Here is a 22,865-nt window from a genome sequence, read left to right on the forward strand (position 1 = left end):
TGCATGGGAAGGAGTAAACATTTTTCTTTTTAATTTCTTCTCTTTTTTCTCCCTCACAGGCCAAAGCTTTTGAGTTGAGCTACCTCGAGAAGGTTCCAGAAGTCAAGGACACAGTGCACAAGCAGTCCCTCCTGCACCATGTCTGCACTATGGTGGTGGAAAAGTTTCCAGACAGTACTGATCTTTATTCAGAGATCGGGGCCATTACTAGGTCAGCCAAGGTATGTCTAGTGGCTAAATATATATACGTTTTTTTTTAAAAAAACACTTTAAAGTGAAGTATTTAAGATTTTATTTTAATCTTTGATTTTTGGTCACAGCACTTTTTATGCATGTGGATTCATTGTGTTGTTCCCACTGAATTTCAGATGCCAGCACACTCTCTTCTGAGCTTTACCTCTATCTGTGATGTGGTTTCCTCATCAATACACTAATAGGCAACTCTGTTATGACAGCCCTTTTAATATTATATACATTATTAATAATGTATATAACTATGAAGAACTATTTTCAGGTTAAAACTTTATTTGTTCAGTATCTTCAAATTCATTTATTTTTTAGTTTGGGGGAATCTTTTCTTTAAGGCAGATGCTGATTGTATTTTAAGTGGAAGGAATGAGCTCTTTTGGTAATAAAATTGTTTCCAGAATTAAAATGTCCTTGAAATATTTTAACTCGTTTTATTTCTTCCTCCTAACAATAATTTCTATGAGTAGGAGTTAGGGAAGATAAATAGAAATAAAGGCAACTTGTGGCAGCACGTCTTTTTAAGAAGTGGCAATCCCTTGACTAATGCAAAGGTCTGGTCAATGGCTCATCTTGGTATGCAGATTATTTATTACTGCTGCTAGCACCTTGTTTGGCTATTGGGGGAAAAGGAGGAACAACATGATCCTGAATAATACAATCTTTTTTAAAAGCACAAAACTCAAATCTTATTTTGGCTTCTCGCACAGTTCTTATGACAATGAATTCATAATCTAATTTTGTCTCCTGTTGAATTTGCCAGTATCAGGATTTACTGTCTGAATATATTGAACAGTCAAAACTTTGGTTTTTATCTCTGTACTTCATAGAATAACTTAGGTTGGAAAGGACCTCTGAAGGTCATCTGGTCCATCACCCTGTGCACTGCAAGATGAAATAAAACCAGGCTGCTCAGATCTGTGTCTAGATAGATGAAACTTTGCTATCCTCTGATTCTTAAAGTGATTAAGTGTAGTGAAAGCATACTCACTTAGCCAGTGGCTCTATTTCTTTATTTAATTTGCTGTCAGAATTCGTGTCTTCTGCTAGTTTAGTGCTTTGTAAGACATTCTCCTCCAACACATTTGTTTCTACTATCAAGTCTTCAAGCCTTTCTATTAGCTCACTTTTATTAAAAAATAAAATATAGAAAAATAAAAGCAGGTACGAGAATAGGTTTCTCCCCAACATCCTTCCTTCCCTTCCCTATTTTTTTGTCGTCTTCAGTTTTTTTCATCCCCGGTGATGCAGGACCTCCTACATATTTTCTTTTTTTTTTTTTTTTTTATTTTGGATACCATAAAGGAATTTGTGGCTTTTGTTTTATATCCTTAGATATTTGCTCTTTGGATTCTGTCTCTGTTCTCCTAAGTTTCCTCTTGCACAGCCTATGTTTAGGCTCTGGTTTATTGCCTCCACTGAGGTTGGTTTCTCATGTTTGGGAGGTTTTGGTTCTGGTTTTTTTTCCCTTTGAGTGATTCTTCATCTCTTAACATTTAGGTACATTGTTTTCTACTTTTTCGCTTCTTCTTTTTGTTAAGAAGTTATTTAGCTTTATTTTTAGATTGGGACCAAGTTAATCACTAAAATTAAAATTACCATAAAAGAGAAGAGCCTTTGTTTTCCAAAATCCACATCACTGTGTATGGTGTACTCTCAAATGAATCTTGTATTTTTCAGTCTTAGAAAGTGGAAGAAAGCTCAGCCTAATGCTGTCACATATAAAAAATTTTTAGGTCTAAAACCGTGCAGGATTGAGTACAGTCTTTCAGTCTGTGGTTTGCTGATCTAGTGGCCCTGCCCAAAGCGGATGAAATTCTGAAAAGGCCAGACAAAATCACATTAAGAGAAATTATAGCCTTAACCTTCCCCTTGATGCCCAAGGTCTCCCTCCTTGGGATGTTCCTGCATGTGTTATACCACTGATGGATTACTGTAACAAACTCTATTCCCACTTGATGTTAACTGCCACAAATCAAAGGGTTAGGACATGGAAGCCATCCAAGCTGCCCTATTCAAGGGAATGTTCACAGACAAGGCGAAATCTTGGTTTAGGAAAGCTGACAGGAAAGGAGAAGTAATATTTCACTGTGGATTAGGCTGTATTTTGAGCTCCATTTTGTCTACAAACATCTTTCAGAAACCACAAAGGCTAAACAGTTTCCATCCTGTAGATAAATAGAGATGCCCCTTCCCCTGAGATGCGCATCGTATGAGAAATTCCTGAGCCTTAGTTCATGAAAAAGAAGTAAAATAAACAGGCTGCCTCATCAGAAAGGAGTTAGAAAGACCAGAAACAAAACGGTACAGTTATTGCAAAACTTGCGGGTTTTGTTGAAGGACTGAAGTCATAAATGACAAAAAAAAAGCAGACACAAGTGAAAACATTACCAGAAAATAGAATTCTAGATAAATAGAAGTATTCATATTTCAAGGTGTTTTTTCGCTGGAGCTGTACCAGAACTGACGTGCCTAATACTGAAGCAGACCCCAGATTTCTGCAGTTAAACTCAGTATTTTTCCTAGAAGTTTCCTTACCAGTAGAGCAAGGGGTTGCATCAGCACTACTACCTTCTCTGTTAGTTAACAAAAAGCGTGTTCTTATAAAAAACGTTCATCTTCTCTCCCAACCCCATGGGTATTTTCCTCATGCATCTGTAGCTGGCTAGCTCCATAGCGTAAACTAGCAATTGTATTATTCTCAATCTAATTTTCATTTACTTACAACATACCAAACTTCTGGCTGTTTTTTAACCCCTGCAGCAGGACACTTTGATTATTTGCAGATACTAGGCAGAGGAGAAATACGCAGCTTTTGAAAGTAACCGATAGGAAATGTTAACAATGCAGGGAAGGGGGCAAGGATTGCGGGTAGGAGACAACTTAGGACCAGACTAAGATGTACACAGGGGAGAAGGAAGCCTGAAGCTGCCCTCCAAGGGGCTTGGCAGGGAGGCATGGGTAGCAAGGAGGTGTCTGAAACAGAAGTGCCATTCTGGCATGCTGTAGCTTCTGCTTGATACACTGGAAATCAGAGAAAGGAGGGAAGACCATGCTGCCTCCTGTGCTGCTTCAGTGGGGTTTCTCTTGTCTTACTTCACAGGAAGTATTTGTGTGCAATTATCATTCAAGTATGCTTTCCCTATGTTATTTCAAACAAAAATAAATGCTAAAAGTCGAATGGAAAAAAGGGATTGGGGAATGCAAGTTTCTTACAGTTTTATCATTTCTTGTGGTGCCAGCTGCAAGGACTGCTACAGCTGCCCCAGCTCCTGGCACTGGCTAGCAGGAACAGAGATGAAGACAGAGCAGCTTGAAGTAGATCCTGCTAGTTGCAGAGCAGACTGAGGTGAAGGGCAAGAGCTTCACTGGCAAATGAGATTTCAAGACTTTGTCTGAAAGAGGGCAAATGAAGTTTAGCACATGTGCCTGGCAGCACTGTGGTGTTTCAGCTACGTTCCAGGTGAAATGACTGCAAGTAGTGTTGAAGGTGCCATAACACCATCTGAAGGGATCTATATCATGACTTACTGGTATGACTCCTCTTCATCCCAGATTGTGGGAACAGTCATACACCATCTGCAGAAAGATCCCATATTATTATGTTTATTGTAGATTGTTTAAAGAACTAAAATGAAGTGGAAATGTGTATATAATTGGATAGACTCATCAGGTCACACCTCAGTAAGCACCTCTGTCCTTCAGTTTTTAATTAGTGTATTGATGCAGGTGTTCTCATTTCCAAAATTATTTTGGCAGGATGCCACCTCTTACCCTAGAATTAGAAATGTCTGGACAGAACCTACTTTATATTTTGCTTGCTTTTGAGAGCTGGCATCTACTTCACTTAAAATGTGTGACCAACAGTGTGCAAGTCGGAGTAACATTTCTTGGGATGCTTCACTGAGTGTCACAAGACTTAAGCCAGTATGGAAGTACTGGAGGAGACAGTGTTTTGAACGTATGCCACAGAAGGTCGCTGTACTCAGATGACAGTGTATTTGCAAGGAGCAATTCTCAGAATTTCCTTTGGCTTTGAACCAACTCAGGAAAAGAGGAAGATTCTGTGTTCCCTGCCAGAATGCACCCCTGTAATAATGTGAGAATGAACAGTCTGACCTTACATTATAAACAGTTCAGACTATGCTGTGGTCTGCTGCAGAAACTGTCTTGAACTTTGAAGAGAGAAAGATTTTGTCTGTGATTAAGTATATCTTTCTATGACATGTGATAAAATACTTGTCATTTTATTGTGAATCTAAGGCAACTTTTGCCATTGTGAAAGCATCAGTCTTCTATGTAATGCACCTTGTGGGGAGGATAAAAATGCAGACATCCAGGTCTTAGAAAATACCTGGATTTGATATGTTCACCCCTAAAAGAAACAAGCTGTAGCAGTAAACAATGAATATAGTATCAGGCAATGGAAAACTTAGACAAAGATACCAAGGCTACAGCTACAAGTTATTCACTGGCCTTCAGAACAAAACTTTGGATAATTTAAAGTGATTTTGAAAAGAAGTGCTTTTTAAGTAGAAACCTTAACTTCACCAGTTTTCTTTCATTTATTTGTTTTGGGTTTTTTTACTTCCATCCAATCATATCACTTTTTAAACTGTTCAAGGGCTTAATGTAAATACAGGAGGCAGGAAATGTGAGTATTATCAGGTGCAGCATCTTTGACTTTAGAACAGTTTTGTACTCTGTAGTGGAGCTTAGCCCAGAGACTAGAGGAGATCTAGTATGTAAAGCATATTCCGGCTAAGGGAATGCTGAAGAAAAATGACCTGTTATCTCACAGAAGCTACACTTGTTTGCTGTGTATGGCCATGCATACCTGGAATTGTATATGCTGCCCTAGGGAATATATAGCAAAAGGCTTGAGCCAATGCATTTAATTCCCAATGTCACCTCAGAGCAGCCCTTCCTCTTCCCCCAGCAAATAATGAGTCCAATTCTTATGTCGCCAGGAGATATTTGTGGCCACACAGAGAAATAACATCCCAGCTCGAAGCCAAGAAAGACTCTCTGGTACATGTCCTGCCTGCATGACAGGAACATGGCCTCATATTTAATGAATTACAAAGTTTGAAACTTGTATACACAGCTGTGATATTGGATGTGTGGCATGGAGTTGAACTTGAAATAAACAGACCTTTTAAAGGAGTGGTGTTCATGGAGTCTAGATGGGCAGGGAAGTAAATGCTGAGCTATTTGATGGTGGTAGTAGTTTTTGAGTCAGGTGAAAACCAGCCTTAACAGAAGTCATTTGAACAGTGTGTCTATCATGCAATATTGAATTCTTAGCCCAATGAAGTGAAAAACTTGGTAGAATTCTTTTTTATGGTGTTGTTTATGGCAGAGTCATCTGTTACTACGGTAGCAAGCAATAAATAATGACATAAAGGGATTAAAATGAGCCCTGGCACTGCTGGCATGTGATTGGAAGCTTTGTTCTTGGTCTGAGTGTCATTTGTGCAAAATATTGTGGTGCATTAAATTGGAAAGGAATTTTTTTTTTTTGTTTGATTATTTTTTAAGTTGCTCACTAGTAATTTATGGCAGTGGTGTCCTGAATGAGGCTGACCCTGATCCTGTTTGGATAGACTGTCTTTGGCTACTCCACTCTGATGCAACAGTGTCTACAAAGGCACTTCTCAGAAGACTGAAGAGTGGGCCTAGAAAGAGATCTCACAGATAAATAACAAAGAGTTCTGATTATTTTACAGCTAGTGTGATTGTGAATGGAGAGGAACCTGGCAGGAGAAAGGAGGAACATATCAAATATATCCCAGGAGGATTTAGAAAGTTGCTTTTTCTAAATAGGTTTACAAATGAAAATAAACATTACATAGTGTCTGAAAGAAAAGACTTTTTATTCTGTGTAACAGCCTAAGAGTACTTACTCTTTTGCCTAAGGAAAAAGGTTTATTTTTAAAGTTGTAGCAGAAGGTAACAGTAAGCAGGACCAGCAAGCTGCATGTATTTTGTACATATATGTACTGAGGAGGAAAAAGAAGAATATATGTTTCCACCTTCCTCCAGACCCTGGGACCAGACACAGTATCTGTACGTTGCTCTCCAGTGCTTCTTTTAGTCAGTGGAGTGTTGTTATAAAATAATGCCACAGCAGTTCTTGCCCGAGCACCTCCTATGCTGAGGTCTCCTGGAGCCACAATTCATCTGAATTCCATGTTAGTCCCAGCATGACCTTCCAGCTGCAGGCAAGAATTGGTGCATTTTTCCTTTCAAGACAGAATGAAAACAAAAAAGAATCACGTCTTTCAACCGTTTTGCAGCATGAATTGTTTTAGTAAAATGTTGGAATAAGCACATAAATAAAAAGGTACAATACATGCTCCCTTGGGAATGCTGTGTGGATTGGCAGGGAGTTAGTATGGTACTATAAATGCCTTTTCATGTTTCCTTTATATATGTTAGATATAATAATTGTCATTAGTGCTCCACAAGTTCTTCTCCTTATCATAGGTACACTTAGTTGAGGTATCATTTATCATCGTTACTGTTATATTTGTATATAACACTTTCAGTGTTGGAAGACATCCTAAATAGGACAACAATAACAGCAAAAATAACTTAAAAAAGAAAAAAAATTAAATTATGAGGCTACTGCAGAACAAGAAGATCATCAGTGGTCAGTGGATCTTTGGCTTTAATGTCCTAAGAGGTTTATGGCTAATTTCTTACCTGAGCATCAGCACTGAAGAAAAAAAGGAGATGGCAGAGGAAATATGAGGGCAAAGTGTGTAAATGAAGGAGAGAGGAGATACAGTGAGGGTGACTTTCCTTGTCACATTACACCGTTTCCCACTGGAGAGCATCACATTAGTGATATTGCTGTTGTGAGAAAAAGGGAGAGAAGCTTGCTTTCTGTGGTTTGAAATGTCATGCAGGTAGTACTCAAGCTGCAAACTATCAAATGTTTTGATATATTTGGTAAGATAGTCCAAATATTTTTAACTTCAGAGTTTTCCTTTTGAGCCAGTTGAGCCTGAACACTGGAAAATCTCACTTCTGCAAGATTTAGTAAGAAAAATCTTGTCAGCAGGCTGATAAATGCTAGTCTTTTTGTTTGGTTGCTTGGGGTTTTTTAAAAAGATTTCAGAACTTAGCTTTGTTACGTGATGCTCTGTTGGGGGCACCTTGGATAGAGGGCAGGGATGTTGTATGGTATATCCTGTGTGAAGAAGCTTCACTTAACTCTTGCATGTAAGACCTAGAGCAGACTGAAATACAGTAGATGCTGTGTCTACCTGCAAAATGGTGAAATAGCACTTTGTGAAATACAGGTGGGGTATCTGGTTGCCTCTGAAAAAATTTGACCTTTAATGCTTCACATGTGGGGAATGCACAGGTACATTATCCTATATTGCATTTCCTGCTTTAATCCTTCCAGGAGTTAACAACTTCTGCTCAAGCACAGCCACCTGTGCTACACAGAGGTTTATTCCAGGGGACCTCAGGTGGCATCCTTCGTGCTGCAATGTCCTTAGGGCTTCCCCAGAGATCCGAATTTCTGTTTGATCTCAAAACATTCCTGTGCATCCCTTAGCCCGACCTGCCACCTCCAGTCCTTACTGGAACTGCCCACTCTTGGGAATTCTCTGGCTGTTAGAAGATTTCAAGAAACAGGGAATTTGCCATATCTTTCACCTTCAGATATGTTGTTTTCCAGTGATGTCTCTTGAACTTAACAGGTTTTTAATAGATTAAAATCCATTTTCTTTTCAGTGAATGCTTTATGAAAGCTGTCGTAAAATATCAGAAAATTAAATTTCTCTGCTGTAGGGGCTGAGAGACTTCCCCAACCAGGTTGGATAATTCTTACTAGCTAAGACCTAGAAATAGTTCCTTTTGGCTCTTTTTTCTTAATAGGAATGCTAGTTTTTTTCCCCATGTGTGTTTTATATGTGTGTATATATATACCATCTGTAGAGCAGCAATGTGTTTATCATCAACAATGAAAATACTGACCTGGGAAACACCATATGCATTGATATGGATATAAGGAAAACAAAAGCCCCACAGCTGCTCCGCCTGCAGGGCTTTTCTGAATAGCAGAATGGATCAAAGGATGTTTTTATTTCCTTGTGAAGAGAAAAAATTCATCACTTTATAAATCACAGCAAAAACAAATCAAATCAATACCAGGAGCTTTTTAATAATAATAATGCATTTCTTATGGCTATCCTCAGTATAGGTCTCAGCAGTGGATGCTGCACACAGCTAAAAAGAGTGAAATAAAACCTGCTTCTGTCACTGGTTTTCATTTAGCATAAAGGAATTAGCTGAAGTACCAGACTGTAACATCCCAAACACTGACGTGTTTAGAGTCTGTGAGCTAAATCTGTATTTTATAGCTTGAGTTCATCTGAACTGTGAAGCGGTATTGTAAAATAAATTTTTCCTTTCCTCAGAATTCAAGAACATGTTGAGTGGTTTTACTTCTTTTCATCTGTTGTGTGCTGTCACTGGGTCGTTAATGCACTCTGTCCACTTGTTAGCAGCACATCCTGAAAGTCTTCAGTAGACCATTGCAACTTGAACACCTTTTTTGGTTTACGAATAAAGGAGAAGCTGTGTCTCACCTTCTATGGAATGTGTTGGCTTCTGTCCTGATGAATGTTACTGTCAGATGCAGTCATTCATTTTAACTGTGTTGAGAGGCTTTCAAAGCCATTATATGATCTTACTATAAGCCAGCAAATTTGTACTGTATATCAAGGGATGAAACTTAGTGCTGAGATCACTACATAACACTTACTTTCAATAGAGCTTTAAAAAATTCTGACCTGTGAATTTTGTGATTAGAAGTAGATCATCTATTAACAAGTCAGTGCATGGCTAGGGAAGACATCCAAGTGCTTCCTAAATTGGAGAAGTGTTGGCAGGGTACAACAGTGAGCAGTAAACAGGGTATGAAAAGCTATGAGTAGCAGAGAAAAGGACTAAGAAAAAGGAAAGTATTTGTACTACCTCAGAAATAACTGAGCCGTGCAGTTGCTTGGTGCAGGCATGAAGTTATTAGTAAGGGAAAAAACACACCACAATATTTTATTGTCCCTTCCTTAAGCATTAGGCCTTCAAGACTAAAACCAAATTTATATGTATATGGGTGTTTCTTTGTTTTCAGTTTTCCTGACTAACATTTCACGCCTAGACAAGTGCAACAGAGAAAGCTATTTCTTAATTATTTAGCAGTAGTAATTAGTAATGTGAATTAATGTTGTGCTGCCACTACGTTGACCCTTTCTTACATGTACATTGCCTTGTACAGTTATCCAAGGATATTACCGGTGTTTTTGATTAAAAGTGTTGCATTTTCTTTCCTTTTCTTTATTTTTCAGGTTGACTTTGAACAACTCCAGGAAAACTTGTGTCAGATGGAAAGGCGGTGCAAAGCATCATGGGATCACCTGAAGGCTATAGCAAAGCATGAAATGAAGCCAACTCTAAAGCAAAAAATGTCCGAGTTCCTTAAAGACTGTGCAGAAAGAATCATAATCCTGAAGATTGTTCATAGAAGAATAATTAACAGGTACAGAATTAGACTGGTAACAGCAATATCTTGATAATAAACGACTTGCTGAAATTATAAATTATGACATAATAAATATGTTTCTGTATGTGTTTAATCCACATTCTAGCAAGTAATATTACCAGGATGTATGTGTACTTTGTTATAGATACCATTTAGGAAAGATCCCGCTCCGGAAGGTTTCTGTATTTCTTATAAAATAAAGCAATGATCCAGGGAGTCATTTTTTCCCAAGGTGCAATAATTGGGTCTTTTAAATCCTAGTCCCCAGAAGCTAGGAGCCTTATGGTTAAGTTGCTTTATTTTCTGTCCTTCCCTGAATATTTTGAAAGCGGGTTTGACTGTCTGATAAACAAAAACAGGCTGTAACAAAAAAAAAAAAAAAAAAAAAAAGTTCTAATGACAAATTTGTCATATGCAGAACTGGAAGTGAGTTTTGTATAATGAGTTTTTCTAAATGCAGCAGCGCTCCTATTTGCAAGATCTACAACTATGCGTTTTACACCTACACAGCAGAAGATTCCTCTCCTTAGAACTTGCTTTTGTGTTTAATTTCATCCAGTGGAGTCAACAGTAATTATAGTGCTTTTAAATGTAGATACTCATGATACTTTTGCAATACACCTGGGCTTTTTATTTTCAGATTCACAAATATAGCTGAAGTCACCTGAGTAATTTATCTGTGTACCTGCTTATTAATGAAATTTTGAGATATTTTCCAACTTCTGAATAATTTCTAAAATGCTATGGTCAAAATGAAGATCTGGGTACCAAATGATCCCAAATTTCACAGAATGACAGTTTCACTAGGGTTGGAAGAGACATCTGGAGATCATCTGGTCCAGTCCCCCTGCTAATGCAGGTTCACCTGGAGCAGGTTACACAGGAATGTGTCTAGGTGGGTTTTGAATGTCTCCAGAGAGGGAGACTCCACAACCTCCCTGGGCAGTCTTTTCCAGTGCTCTGCCACCCTCAATGTAAAGAACTTCTTCCTCATATTCAAATGGAACTTCTGTGTTTCAGCTTGTGCCCATTGCCCCTTATCCTGTTGCTGGGCACCACTGAAAAGAGTCTGGCCCCATCTTGACACCCACCCTTAACGTATTTGTGTGCAAATGTGCTCTCAGTCATCTCCTCTCTAGGCCCTGCTCAGCATTTCCTCATAAAAGAGATATTCCAGTCCCCTAATCCTCCTCATAGCCTTCCACTGGACCCTTTCCAGTAATTCCTCGTCTGTCTAGAACTGGAAAGCCCAGAACTGGGCACGGTTGGACAAATTAGTGGATATACACTTGAGAAGTTGATTCAGTTCTTCCTTTTGTTTTCATAATGACTTGGTTTTCATGACATAAGTAAGCAGAAATCCCAACTGCAGTGGAAGTGAAGTGAATTCACCAGTTTTCTGTTGTGTTTGTCATATGCATTGTTACAAATAGGAAAAAAAATAACTTTTACCTATTATGTCCTAAAGCTACTACTATAGTTCTCAAAAACTGTGTCCATTAACTTGCATCTTTCTAGGACTGGGAAGACTTTTTGTCATCAGGGTTGTAGATGCAGTTAAAAGGAGTTCCCATACATTTTGAAACATTCAGTGCACTATTGTAAATCATGCAATAGAGAAGCAATAGTAAAGTGGCAAATAGCGCAAAAGCTCTGAATTCCACAGAAGCAGTAAAACTGTGAATTGAGAGTATCCCAAACTAAAGTACTTGGTAGATAATATAATTTTATGGTCAGTTTTGTGAACCAGAAATTCTTTCCTTCTTGTGTTTGCTAGCCTGTAAATCTACATTCTTCTTGTCTAGACTTTCCCCAACATCCTAACAGCCTCTTTGAAGCTGCTTAATACAAACAAATAGAATTGAAACTTAATAAATATTTTTTCTATAACTGAAATTAAATTGGCCATTCACATGCCAAATTAGTCATGTGAAGTAGATGGAGTTCCATAAACATCTTATCTCCTGCATCAGCCTGGGAAAGTGGACAGGGATGAAGTTATCATAGACTAGACTTTCATGGTTTTAATTATAAAACATGCCAGTGTTATGCAAAGCATCCATGAAAATTCTGTAGCACAAAAGAAATGAAGGGAGCTCATAAAGTCATAAATGATTCACTGATTATTTATTTATTTTCCAGAAACCATCAATAGAGATCTTTTTCCCTTTGCATTTATGAACTCACTGTTTTCCAGGTTTCACTCATTTTTGTTATTTATGGGCCACCCTCCCTATGCAATACGTGAAGTCAACATCAACAAGTTCTGCAAAATTATCAGTGAATTTGCTCTGGAATACCGCACCACCAGGGAACGAGTTCTGCAGCAAAAACAGAAACGAGCAAACCACAGGGAAAGAAACAAGACCAGAGGGAAAATGATAACAGATGTAAGTGGCAAAATGTATCTCCCACAGCACAGATTTTTAAAACTTTCTTTCACTGAATGTCATATATGAAGTGTTGTTTTTCTTTTATTCTTAAGAGGTTCTGCTACTGCAAATAATGAACTCTGCTCTCTTCAAAGACAAAACTTTCAAGTCCTTGATTATGTACATTTTTTGCTTCATATCAATTTATAGAATGAGATCAAACTGAAATTAAGCATCTGTAAAGGGCATCTCTGTGTGTTGCACAGACAGTGGCCAAAATATCTAAAAGACACCTGGAGCTGTGTGTACCTGATCAGCCAAGAATATGAAAAAGAAAAAGAAAAATCATTTAAATTACGAACCATTGTAGCCATTTAAGTAGTTACAACTGAATTTAAATGGATTTTTTTTCTCCACTTTCAAATATTCTAATATACCCCTTAATCTTAGTGTTTTGTCTATTTTTTTATGTGTGTGTGTATGTGTATGTGCGTGCACACACATAGCAATTTTCTTCTTAACTTTAAAGCACAGAATGACCAATTTTATGGGAAAAGACTACTTTGGGGTTCTGAAAGAACGGACAAATTTGTATTCACAGTAGATGTTACCTTTGCAAGTGTGATTGCATGCTGATAGAATAAATTAAAATAAGATCAGTTTCCTTGGCATAGTAAACTTTAAAATTCCCTTCTTTTTTTTCTTTTCATTTTTTTTTTTTAAGTTGATGTAGTTTGACTCAATCCAAATAAAGTTTTAAGAAGTGCCAGTACTTAATAAAAGTTTCCAGCTGTCTTAAAATCCAAATCTGGAGTCACAATTAGATGTGAGTGGTTCGTTGCACATGAAGCTACCCCTGCCTTTGGCGTGAAAAGCTCTACGCTGATTACAGTTTTATGGCTCAGGCTGTGTGGGTCAAAAAAATATATGTGTTGAAACTGATATAAATTGAGATTGTATTTAAGTCATGGACTCACGATCATTTGTAGATCTTTCCTGGCAATATCCTCTTTAAATCTGGAAATTTGCCCCATCTAGAGAAAATATTAAACCTGTATTATTATCTCAAAAGATTTTCCTTTTGGTCTAGCCTCAGGTTAAGGAATAGGCTCTGATTTTATGTGAAGGGTCTAATATAGTCATACAAGTTTTCAAAACTACCACTGGGGAACTGAGATCACTTTCTTCAATGATTTTTTGGTTTTCCTGACATATTATGGAGGAGCTAAAAGGATAGCATTAACCAAAGAGATTGGTACATTAAAATTTTCATTTCCTTGTCTCTACTCATGGCAGGGGGGTTGGAACTAGATGATCTTAAGGTCCTTTCCAACCCTAACTATTCTATGATTCTTATAAGTTTAAATAATACTGAGAAGGAGTTACAGTTTTCCTACCATGTGATGTAGTGTTTCTTTATTACCTGTCCAGAAGAACTGGTTGTAGCAGGACAGAAAGGTTCTCTGCGTCCTGTTGCTGCAGGAAATGCAAAGGAAAAAGGAAATCTGATCACCGGCAATCGGGTTCAGGAAGCAGAGAGAAGGGAACCTGTCAGGCCAGAAGGCGGCTCAGGGTTGACAGCTAGTCAGTGAGGAGCAAAGCCAGTGAAAGTGGCTGTATTCTGAAAATGTAAGGAAAGAGACAGATAGACCTTCCCCAGGAAAAAATACTATTGGAAGAAGTTGTCTTGTTCAGCTCAAGATAGTGTTGAGATTTGAAAAGAATTAAATGCCATCTGAAAGCTAGTGTTCCATCTAAAAATACCTTGCAGGTCCCCAGAGAGGGAGCATTTTTTGCCTAACACTAATTTATAATTTTGAAATGGTCCTATTAGCTTAAAAACAAAAAGAAAAGTCCACTGGAGTAAAAGAAAAAAAAAAAAAAAAAAAAAAACAAACAAAAAAACATTTAAAACAAAACAAAACCTACATTCTTTTAAATACCCCTCATGGAGATGTTCTTTAAGGGAGCTATTCATGTGGCCATATGGTTATTTCAGGACTTCCTTAATCTCTTTAGCTGTAGCTCAGTAGTATGGTCTCATTTACAGTTCATTTGATTGCAGTGCATGGTAAAACAGAATTAAAATTGCATCAGACTATTTGTCACAGCTTCCTTTGTGAACTTCAAAGTTAGATTTACCTCAAAACAAGTTTCCAAGTCAGCAGGATTGAAGATATTTATGTGAGAAGAATGATGATAAAGGGAGTTTTATTGTAGTTTTGTGTTGGCTGTGGTTTGTATCTGGTCTTGATTTTCTTCCTGTTTTATATTTGAAGGCATTGGAAAGGGAAGATACATCAGTAATGCACTGACAGTATGTGCAACTAGTTATAAAACACTGGTAGAAGAAACTTTCGATCTTGAGATTGAAAAGAAACTTATTAGAAAGTAGTTCTAATAAGAAGTAGTCCTGTTGAATTTTTATTTCTGCTTTTGGTGACTTAGAAGGATTGTGTGGTTATTTGATATTTACTTCCCTGTCCTTTAGAGTTTCCTCAGGATGTTGTTTTTATCACCTTATAGTACATTGCTTTTAGGCAGAAGAAGAGGAATTTTAGCAAAAGTGGGAAAGGAATAAGCCAGAACCATGCCAGCTCTTAACAAGAAGGCACGTATCTCCTGAACCTTGGTCCCCCCTGCAGACTTGGAAGGCAGAGGGTGCTGGCTCTTTGTGTGGAGTCTGCTGGCTCCGTACATGGAGAACTTGCATCAGCTTTAGCAACTGCTCACATGGAGTAGGGTTGAGAAAGATGATGGGAATATTTCTGGTCTTTCTTTCACCCTTTGACCACAGAGATCTTTATGTCTGTGTGTTCTTTAATAGCTGAAGTCAGTTTAAATCTTGGTGAGTGTTGCCTGCAAAAGCGAGAAACATAGGGGGAATTAGAGGAAAAAAAAGAGAAGACTGAGTTGCCACCGTTTCACAGGGAAAATTGTCTCTGCAACCTTATATCTATCTGGCTTTAGGCAATGATAGCACTCACTGCAGGCACACTAAAAACAACAAGCAAGCAAAACAAGGAAAAATCAATTATAAATATAAGTCTGAGCTTTTTAATGAATTTTAATAGTATGCAATATAAGCATCTGTATCCCAGATTTATGAAACTCTGCTTTTTACAATACTTTAGCGTTTCAATTCCAAAATCGCTGTGTAATATAAATAATATTTTGAAACAGCAAATCCACCACATAGAAATGTTAGCCTAAAGGAAAAATAAGGTGGAAGGAGAGAGATCTCGGATTGTCCTGCAATATCCAATTTTGCATGACAGAAGAATCAGGCAGCCTTTTTTTCTTAGAATTAACATTTTGTGCCTGCAAGTATTCACTATAGCAATATGCTTTCAGTAACTTTGGTAATATTACAGACAGAGAGGAGCACATTGCCCTAAAGTAAGTCCACAGCAAATCACTTTTAGCTCAATCAAATGGGCAGGAAAGCCAGCAGATGGCACTTACTCTGTAATGGGACTTTCTCTGTACAAATCTAGCTTGATATAAAGTACTAATATAATACACTTTTGTTTGGAGCACACTCTTTGTAATGTGCATACTCTGCTGTTTCACCTTTCCCTGAGTGCCTTTTGCATATTGTTTAGCTTAATTTGCTCTCCTCCTGCCTTTTATTAGATTGATGTACATATGGATTAGAGTACAAGCATGTTCATGCTTCTCATTATTCTCCTTTCTGTTTCTTGTCCATGCCAAAAAGTGAACAGTGGCCTTCTTCAGAAGAATTACTTTATGGTGTGACTTCCTGCCACCCGGGAAAAAAACAAATGGATCTTTTTAATGTAAAGGGAACATACCTGCCGAGGTCCCTCTGCAAAACATCTGCCCATGTTTCCACTAGTGCCACTGTGTCCAAAGAAAAATAAGCATCTCACTCTTTGAATAAAACATACCCTTAAAAAGTAATGTTAATGTACTGTTCAGCACTCTCACAGCTAATCTTCTTATGGAGATTGTGCTGAAACTCAGCTGAGGGCCAAAGTAAATCAGGCTTTCAGTTTTAATGATGAATGTTTCTGGAACAGAATGTATCAAGCCCAGACAGAAATCATAGCTGAGATGGAGATAAGGTCAAAAATATGTATTAGTAACACTGGGGAGGGGAATAGAATTGGTGGAATGTTTCTTCTAAAAAAACAAGCAAAAGCCACAAATAAAAAATGCATCAAATTTCTGGCCTATGTTTGTACTTCATAAGCAATGAAACTGAAAATTATAAAAACAAGGAGCCCAGATACTTGGGAAACTGTGTTTTACTTTGGGAACCTTCCATGCGGGGCATCTTATAACCCAGTGAGGAATCCCCCAGGCGTTTGGGAACACAGCTCTAAACAGCTTGCTAATTCCCTGTAAATCCCCAAATTTAAGAGCACTCCATACGCCACAATATTTTGATATGCCCATTGCATTTAATGTAGTGTAACTGTCTGTCACAGTGCCTGCTGTCACAGAGGATGAAAGCCCTGAATGACAAAGGATAATTGCACCTCTCTAATTTCCAGGATCTGATACTGGACAGCTACTGAAGAACTTTAAACATTTATTCAAAGACTACTCAGCATTTGATTTGAGTGCTCTGTTAAATTGGAAGTTGAAAAGCCCTGTCTTAAAATGGAATTAGAAGAAGTACTTAAATGTAGAGGAAAAGAATTGCCAAGAAGCTGACCTCTGCACTGGGAGAAAGAGCAGCCAAGACCTCCCTGTGCTGAACAGAGCTGGAAAAAGGAGACTGAGTTCTTCCTAGTGCTCTCAGTTTCCACAGGGCAAATAGTGGGCAAGCAACCTCATGACTCAAGGGAAAGAAATAGGATGGATTAGGGATAGTTTCAGTTCATCATTTCTCTATAGGATGGGTTAGGGGCAATTTCAGCTCATCACTTCTCTAAGAATAATCAGCGATTTTTTATATACCCTACTGACAGTCACAGTCTGTTCTACATACAATTAACTACTAAAAAAAGCAAGCTGCTTGTCTCAGGAATTAATTCCTTATATAATTTTATTTTTATGTCCTCTTACAATTGTATAAACAGTACCATGGTTACTTCTTACTCTGTCGTGGTTTGACCATACTGTCTTTCCTAAATCTTCCTATTTGTCCTTCTCCACCCTGTCCTTTGTTTCCGGCGGCAGACCGATGAAGAAGAGGATGCTGAGGTATGGTTCTCTGAAAGAGCATGTCATTTCCATGTCCCCCGTGTGCTGTGACATCTAATTTCTAACACAGATAACATGGACTGCTCAACTCCATCTGTTTGACTGCAACTAGGAAACGTGACATTTTTCTCATAGCTTTTCGGCTCAATCATAAGAATGCATTTTTACAGCCAGCTTTAATCGTAAGCATACCTGTTCTCTTGAATAAGGATATCCTGATCTGAGGCCTTAATGATTTTAAGTTTCCTCATTTCTTTTCCTTAATGTCTGTTTACAAAACTGCAGAGGATCCCCACTACCCAAAACATCAGTGATCTGAATGTTATGGGGATCACCAGTTGCCTCGGGCTATTGATTACTATGATAATTTCATACTCATAATTAAGCTGTGGAACTTAAAATGGTGTTATTTTATAAGGTTTTCAAAAGCCTCAGAATATAGGGATGCAAAGCAAATTGTAACGGTTCTCCTTGCTATATGAATTGCAAATAAGATACTTTAGTCACCACAGAGGTGAGGCATGGAGTAGTTCTTGTCTGTATCGCCAAGCATTCCTGGAGGTGATGTTGAAAATGAATGAAAGAGTGAATAAATAACTGAAGAACCATAACGTGCCAGCTATATTCATAATAAAACAATTCATTGGTTTGAGGAGCATCTCTTGTGCAATGCATTTTTGTTCAGCATTAGAGCTTTCTTCAGTTTGCGAAACATAAACAATGTAGCTTAATGCTCACTGTTGCACAATGGCAGTCATTTGCTCAAGAGGCTGGAGTTTGGGCATTAATCTGCAGCAACATCTGAAAATTAAGAAAGTGATATAAAAGGGCTGGCTATAGAGCTTCTCCCCCAGTGATGATTTGAGCTGTATAGCTTGGGGCATAGAAAGAAAATTACATGAATTAGCCTGTTTACGCCAATATATAACTAACCTGTGTGACTAGTAACCAACAGTTATGTGAAGGCTTTATCCTTTGGGGTTTTATTCCTGAGATGGTATGGATTAGCTTTACAACCCATTGTGTAAAACAGGGCATTCTTCATGCAACAATAGCATGCACTTTCATACAAGTTTCTCTCTAATGTTGTTCTGTCTTCTAATTTCACATGTGAAATTCTAGCACTTGCCTACTTTCCACATCAAAATGTTGCAAGCTAATACTTCAAGAGGAAAACAAACTTCTCACTATCAACACATAAATCTTACACTGGTATATTTATCACAGTGCCTTGTAGGGATTATTGTTTTCCTACTCAGTTAACTTGCTATCCTACCCAGAAAAGTCATTATGTTAAAATAGAATTACCCTGTCATTAATTTCCAGATTAAGTAATTTCAATTTGCAGCTTTGACAGCCCCGGGGACTTAATCAAAGCTATAAATATAGGGCCTAGTCTTTTCTTCCAATTTATCATTCTCAGACAAAAAGACTCTGCACGTTTGCATCCCTTTACCTGACTGGCTCAATATCATGAAGAGAATAATTAATGCTGTTTATTATGCAAAGAAAGAATAGAATGCAGCACACCTTCTTTCATCTGTGCTGAACTGGCCAGAGTAAGAAAGCTTAAAAACAAAAAGAAAACATATTTCAGTTTCTGATGCTGGACTGATATGACTGAGAATACCAAGGGGTATTATTATCTGTTGACGCCTGTTTGCTGTTGACAGAGATGGTATTTTCTGCAGCCAGGACTGTATTTTAAACGTGCTTCAGCCTTTCTTGTAGCTAAGAGCAGTGGAGCAACTACGAACATCACAGCCCTTTATAGTCTGAGGCTGGGAAGGGAGAGCAGCCCCGCGGCGCAGGCTCTTCTCCTTAGAAAGCATCTGTTTCTGCTGTTTTCACCCGTTTCTAGATGGCTGCTGTCAGTAAGCAGTGGAGCTGCTGCATCCAGGCACTATGCGTGCCCAGCTAATGTAGCTGCTGTTGTTCACGTAGTCGTGGTGACAGTGAAATCATAGTGGGGCTGGGGAAGCAGAGGGCAGATTCCTAAATCTCTTGTAAGGTTTTGTTTGTTCTTCTAACTGTCGACTGCAGTTTTTGTGTGTTGGCCATGAAATAATTTGGCTGGGTGTTTTGCAACTTGGGATTTTTTCAGTGTTACTGGTAATGTATTCTAAGGTTACTTGTAGATTTTGTGTTTTAGAACAGTTTGAGAATTTTCTGTGCAGCAGTGCAGAGAAACAAGAGGGAAAAGTGTCTCTTCCTAGACCACTCTCCCCATTTTGCCTTGTTACTGAAAGGTGATTGTATAGAAAAAAGTAATTTCTTACTCGTGTCAGGTCTCATGCTGTTCCCCTCAGTGTCATACCTAACCCCAGATTGGGTCTAGCCTGGATCAAAGGTTTCAAAGCAAGTCCTTGCTTTGTACCTTACACTGTCAGAAGGTCAAAATTCTAAAGCCAATACATGTTTTTCCTCTGATTGTATCTGCTCCCTGCTGTTGCCTTGTTTCCAGTTTATCCCTGCTCAGGGTGCACACCCTGGGAGAGGAGCAACTGTTTTGGGAATAGCTGCACTTTTCTCCTTGCATTCACGGTTGAGTCTCTGGCCTATTCTCCATGCTGTTTTCTGTTAAAACAACAAATCTGTTTTCCTCCCTCAGTCTGGCAAGTTCTCCAGCAGCTCACCCCCCTGCCAGAGCCAGCCCCAGGGGCTGCAGTATGCTGAAGACGCTGCAGAGCACGAGAACATGAAGGCCGTGCTGAAGACCTCCTCCATCAGTGGGGAAAGCACCACGACACTCGGGGTCCGCACTCGAAGCCGGGCCAGCCGAGGTAAGTGCCAGGAGTTTCCTTTGGCCACAGTTCTTGTGTCATGGTAGCCACACAGTGGCCCAAATGCAGGTCGTGGCCGCCTTGCATGGCACTCGCAGCAGAAATGATTGATGGGGAAGGAGAATATGCCAGTGGTGTTCCCATGCTGGAAGTGGTGATATGGGGCTTGGGGATGTAAAAGGATTTGCCTGAAGTTTTAACATGTGTATCACAGTCCAAGTGGTGCCTGGGGATGTTAGGAGTCCAAGCCTGAAGAAATTCCCAGTTGTTGCCCCACTGTGAACATGGCTGCGAACTAACATCCCTATTTTTACTCTGGTTCTTATCATGAAAGCAAAATGGGGCATCCAAGAATCCGTGATGTGGTTTTCTTGTTATTTTCAATAGAAGAAAATAGAAAGTAGCAATTCAAATTGAAGTGAAAGGGCCTTGCAGCAATTTAGGAATGACTAGGGAGAATAAAATGGGTAAGAAAAAGATGAAGAATCTTTTAAGCATCTCCCTGCTAAATTGCGGAGGTAGTCAATTAAATGGAGATTAGGAACATAAAAAGCTGTGGTGGATACCCTGCATCTCCTTGCTGTCCTGGCTGATACCTCTTTCTCTGAGGTCCACAGTGCTCTGCTGTTTCCTAGTGTCAACATGGGTGATTGCTGAAAGCTGACAGGGGTGAAATGAAAACCTGACCCAACCCACCCATTCCAACACCTGATACTCTGGCACAAGAGCTCTCATTCTTGGCAATGAGATAGCCTTGTGTTTTGCCCAAGACATAATTTTGCTGGTACACCTCTTCATTTAAGCAGCCACTAAACCGCTTTGTTTATGCTAAATCATTTTACAGACAGTGGATTCACCAGTTTATTTTCCTTCATCTTCCCCTCACGTCCTCCCATACATGTGATACCAGAAAGATGGCTTTGGAGTGAAGGTGACGCACCAAAACCCAAGTCTTCAGTTTTCTCTTTTGGTATTTCTTTTCCATCACATTTGGATATCTTGCACTTTCTTGATTCTCTTCTGGTACCACTGATAGCACAACCAGACTATCCACCACTGAGTCTCTGTGTGTGTGTGTAATTTATTAAGGCTCAATCCTGTCTAATTTAGAGGTTTCACAGCCCCAGTTTAAGAAGCAAGTCAACTACTTAAAGTACAAAGCTGAAATAATTCAGACTGCACTGAAACATGCTGAATAGCTGAAGTAATCCCTTGGATGCCAGCAGGCAGTGTGTCCTGATAATGAGAGTCAGCTTGCGTTCACCTGAAGAATAGCAGAGACAGAGGATGGGTGAGCCAGACAGAAGCTTGTCACGAGCACTGTCGTAACAGAACTGCTGTTGATGAGAGCCAGGAGACAAGCAGGAGAGCAGAGTGCTAATCAAAGCTGTTGTTACTGGTATCGGGGACCTGATACAGACTGTCCTTGCAAGTGAATTTTTAGCTGCTTGCAATTCTGCCACAGCCACTCTTTTGCAAAGCTCGCTGTCAGGGTTCGCACTGCATGCTACCCTTCACATTAAAAAAAACCAAAAAGCACATGGAACAGTAGTGTGTAGGAGGAACCCAAAGATGTGTCTGTGGAGTGAGGAGTGCCAGAACCTTGGGTTCGGAGACATGGCTCACTTGTTTGTTTGTGGTTTTAACCAAAATTGCTTATTTAGCTTTTCAGCTTGCCAACGACTCTTGCTTTTCTGCTCATAACAGATCACACACAGTTGTGCCAGGACACATACAGCTTTGTGATGAGAAGGTGAATTCTTCATTGTGAAAGGGACAATGAGACATGTCAGAACACGCTTTTTGCCCTTTTCATGTTGTCTTTGCCATAGGTTGTGTGATACCGATGCTAAGAAATTGATTCTTACTCTCTTTTGATACAAAGGACTTGTCTTGCTGATTTGCATCAATCTCTAAGATGTGCCATGTCTGCTAGTTTCTCTGTAATAGAAATGGAAGGAGACTTGGTCACACAGCACTAGCAAAACTTGGTTTATAATCAGTCTCTAGCAGACCTCTGCCAGTTGTATGGTCAAGAATAAGACTCTGAGGCTGAAGGGAATAGAAAATTACATTTGAGCTCTCAGTTCTCTGCTGATACAGCAGAGATTCTAGGGTATTATTTAGAAATGTTCTCCATTAGGCAGAGTCTTCTCCTTTGGCAAATTTGAAGTAGTGATAACTGAGCTTCCTGCTGTAATTCCTCCAAAAACCCAATTGCAAAACCAAAGTGACGCAAGAGACTCTCTGTCTTCTTTTCCCTCAATTAATTTGCTGGACTTTTCCAGGCCGTATTGGTTCGTGGAACGCTGGCAACGACGATTCACCTAATGCAACAGATGATGCAGCAGACGAGATCATGGATCGCATTGTGAAGTCTGCCACCCAAGTGCCAAGCCAGCGAGCGGTGCCTAGAGAGAGGAAGCGGTCACGAGCAAATAGGAAGTCATGTGAGTATACAGCTGTTAAATTTCTCAAAATAAGCAAATGCGCCAATACTTACATGTATCCGTGTAAGAACCAGGCCTTTAGTTTGCAGACGTATTGGTGGTTTGTAGTAGCTTGAGTGTATACTTATGATTGGTGTGTATTTCTCTTACTATTTTTAAATTATGTTGTATGCAGTGGGTACAGCTTTACAGCTGATGGCAGTACTTATTCATACCTAGAGAATTCAGATCAGGACCTCAAATGGAGACTGCTTAAAATGCTTTAAGGTACTGTGAA

General features: G+C 39.0%; 1 protein-coding gene across 1 annotated transcript in view; it reads left to right on the top strand.

Annotated features, from left to right (window-relative positions):
• The window catches only part of FHOD3 (formin homology 2 domain containing 3), a gene marked incomplete at its 5' end in the record, with an annotated part of 75,270 nt that overhangs the window by 37,278 nt on the left and 15,127 nt on the right, over positions 1-22,865 (top strand). Inside the window, 6 exons of the mRNA XM_010021265.1 lie at positions 60-221; positions 9,615-9,805; positions 12,006-12,198; positions 17,332-17,355; positions 19,967-20,138; positions 22,427-22,588. Of these exons, the coding sequence (XP_010019567.1) occupies positions 60-221; positions 9,615-9,805; positions 12,006-12,198; positions 17,332-17,355; positions 19,967-20,138; positions 22,427-22,588 (904 nt within the window). The remainder of the gene's footprint in view (positions 1-59; positions 222-9,614; positions 9,806-12,005; positions 12,199-17,331; positions 17,356-19,966; positions 20,139-22,426; positions 22,589-22,865) is intronic.

The sequence above is a fragment of the Nestor notabilis genome, unplaced genomic scaffold (genome assembly GCF_000696875.1).
Source record: "Nestor notabilis isolate BGI_N333 unplaced genomic scaffold, ASM69687v1 scaffold4069, whole genome shotgun sequence".
NCBI classification, from domain to species: domain Eukaryota; kingdom Metazoa; phylum Chordata; class Aves; order Psittaciformes; family Psittacidae; genus Nestor; species Nestor notabilis.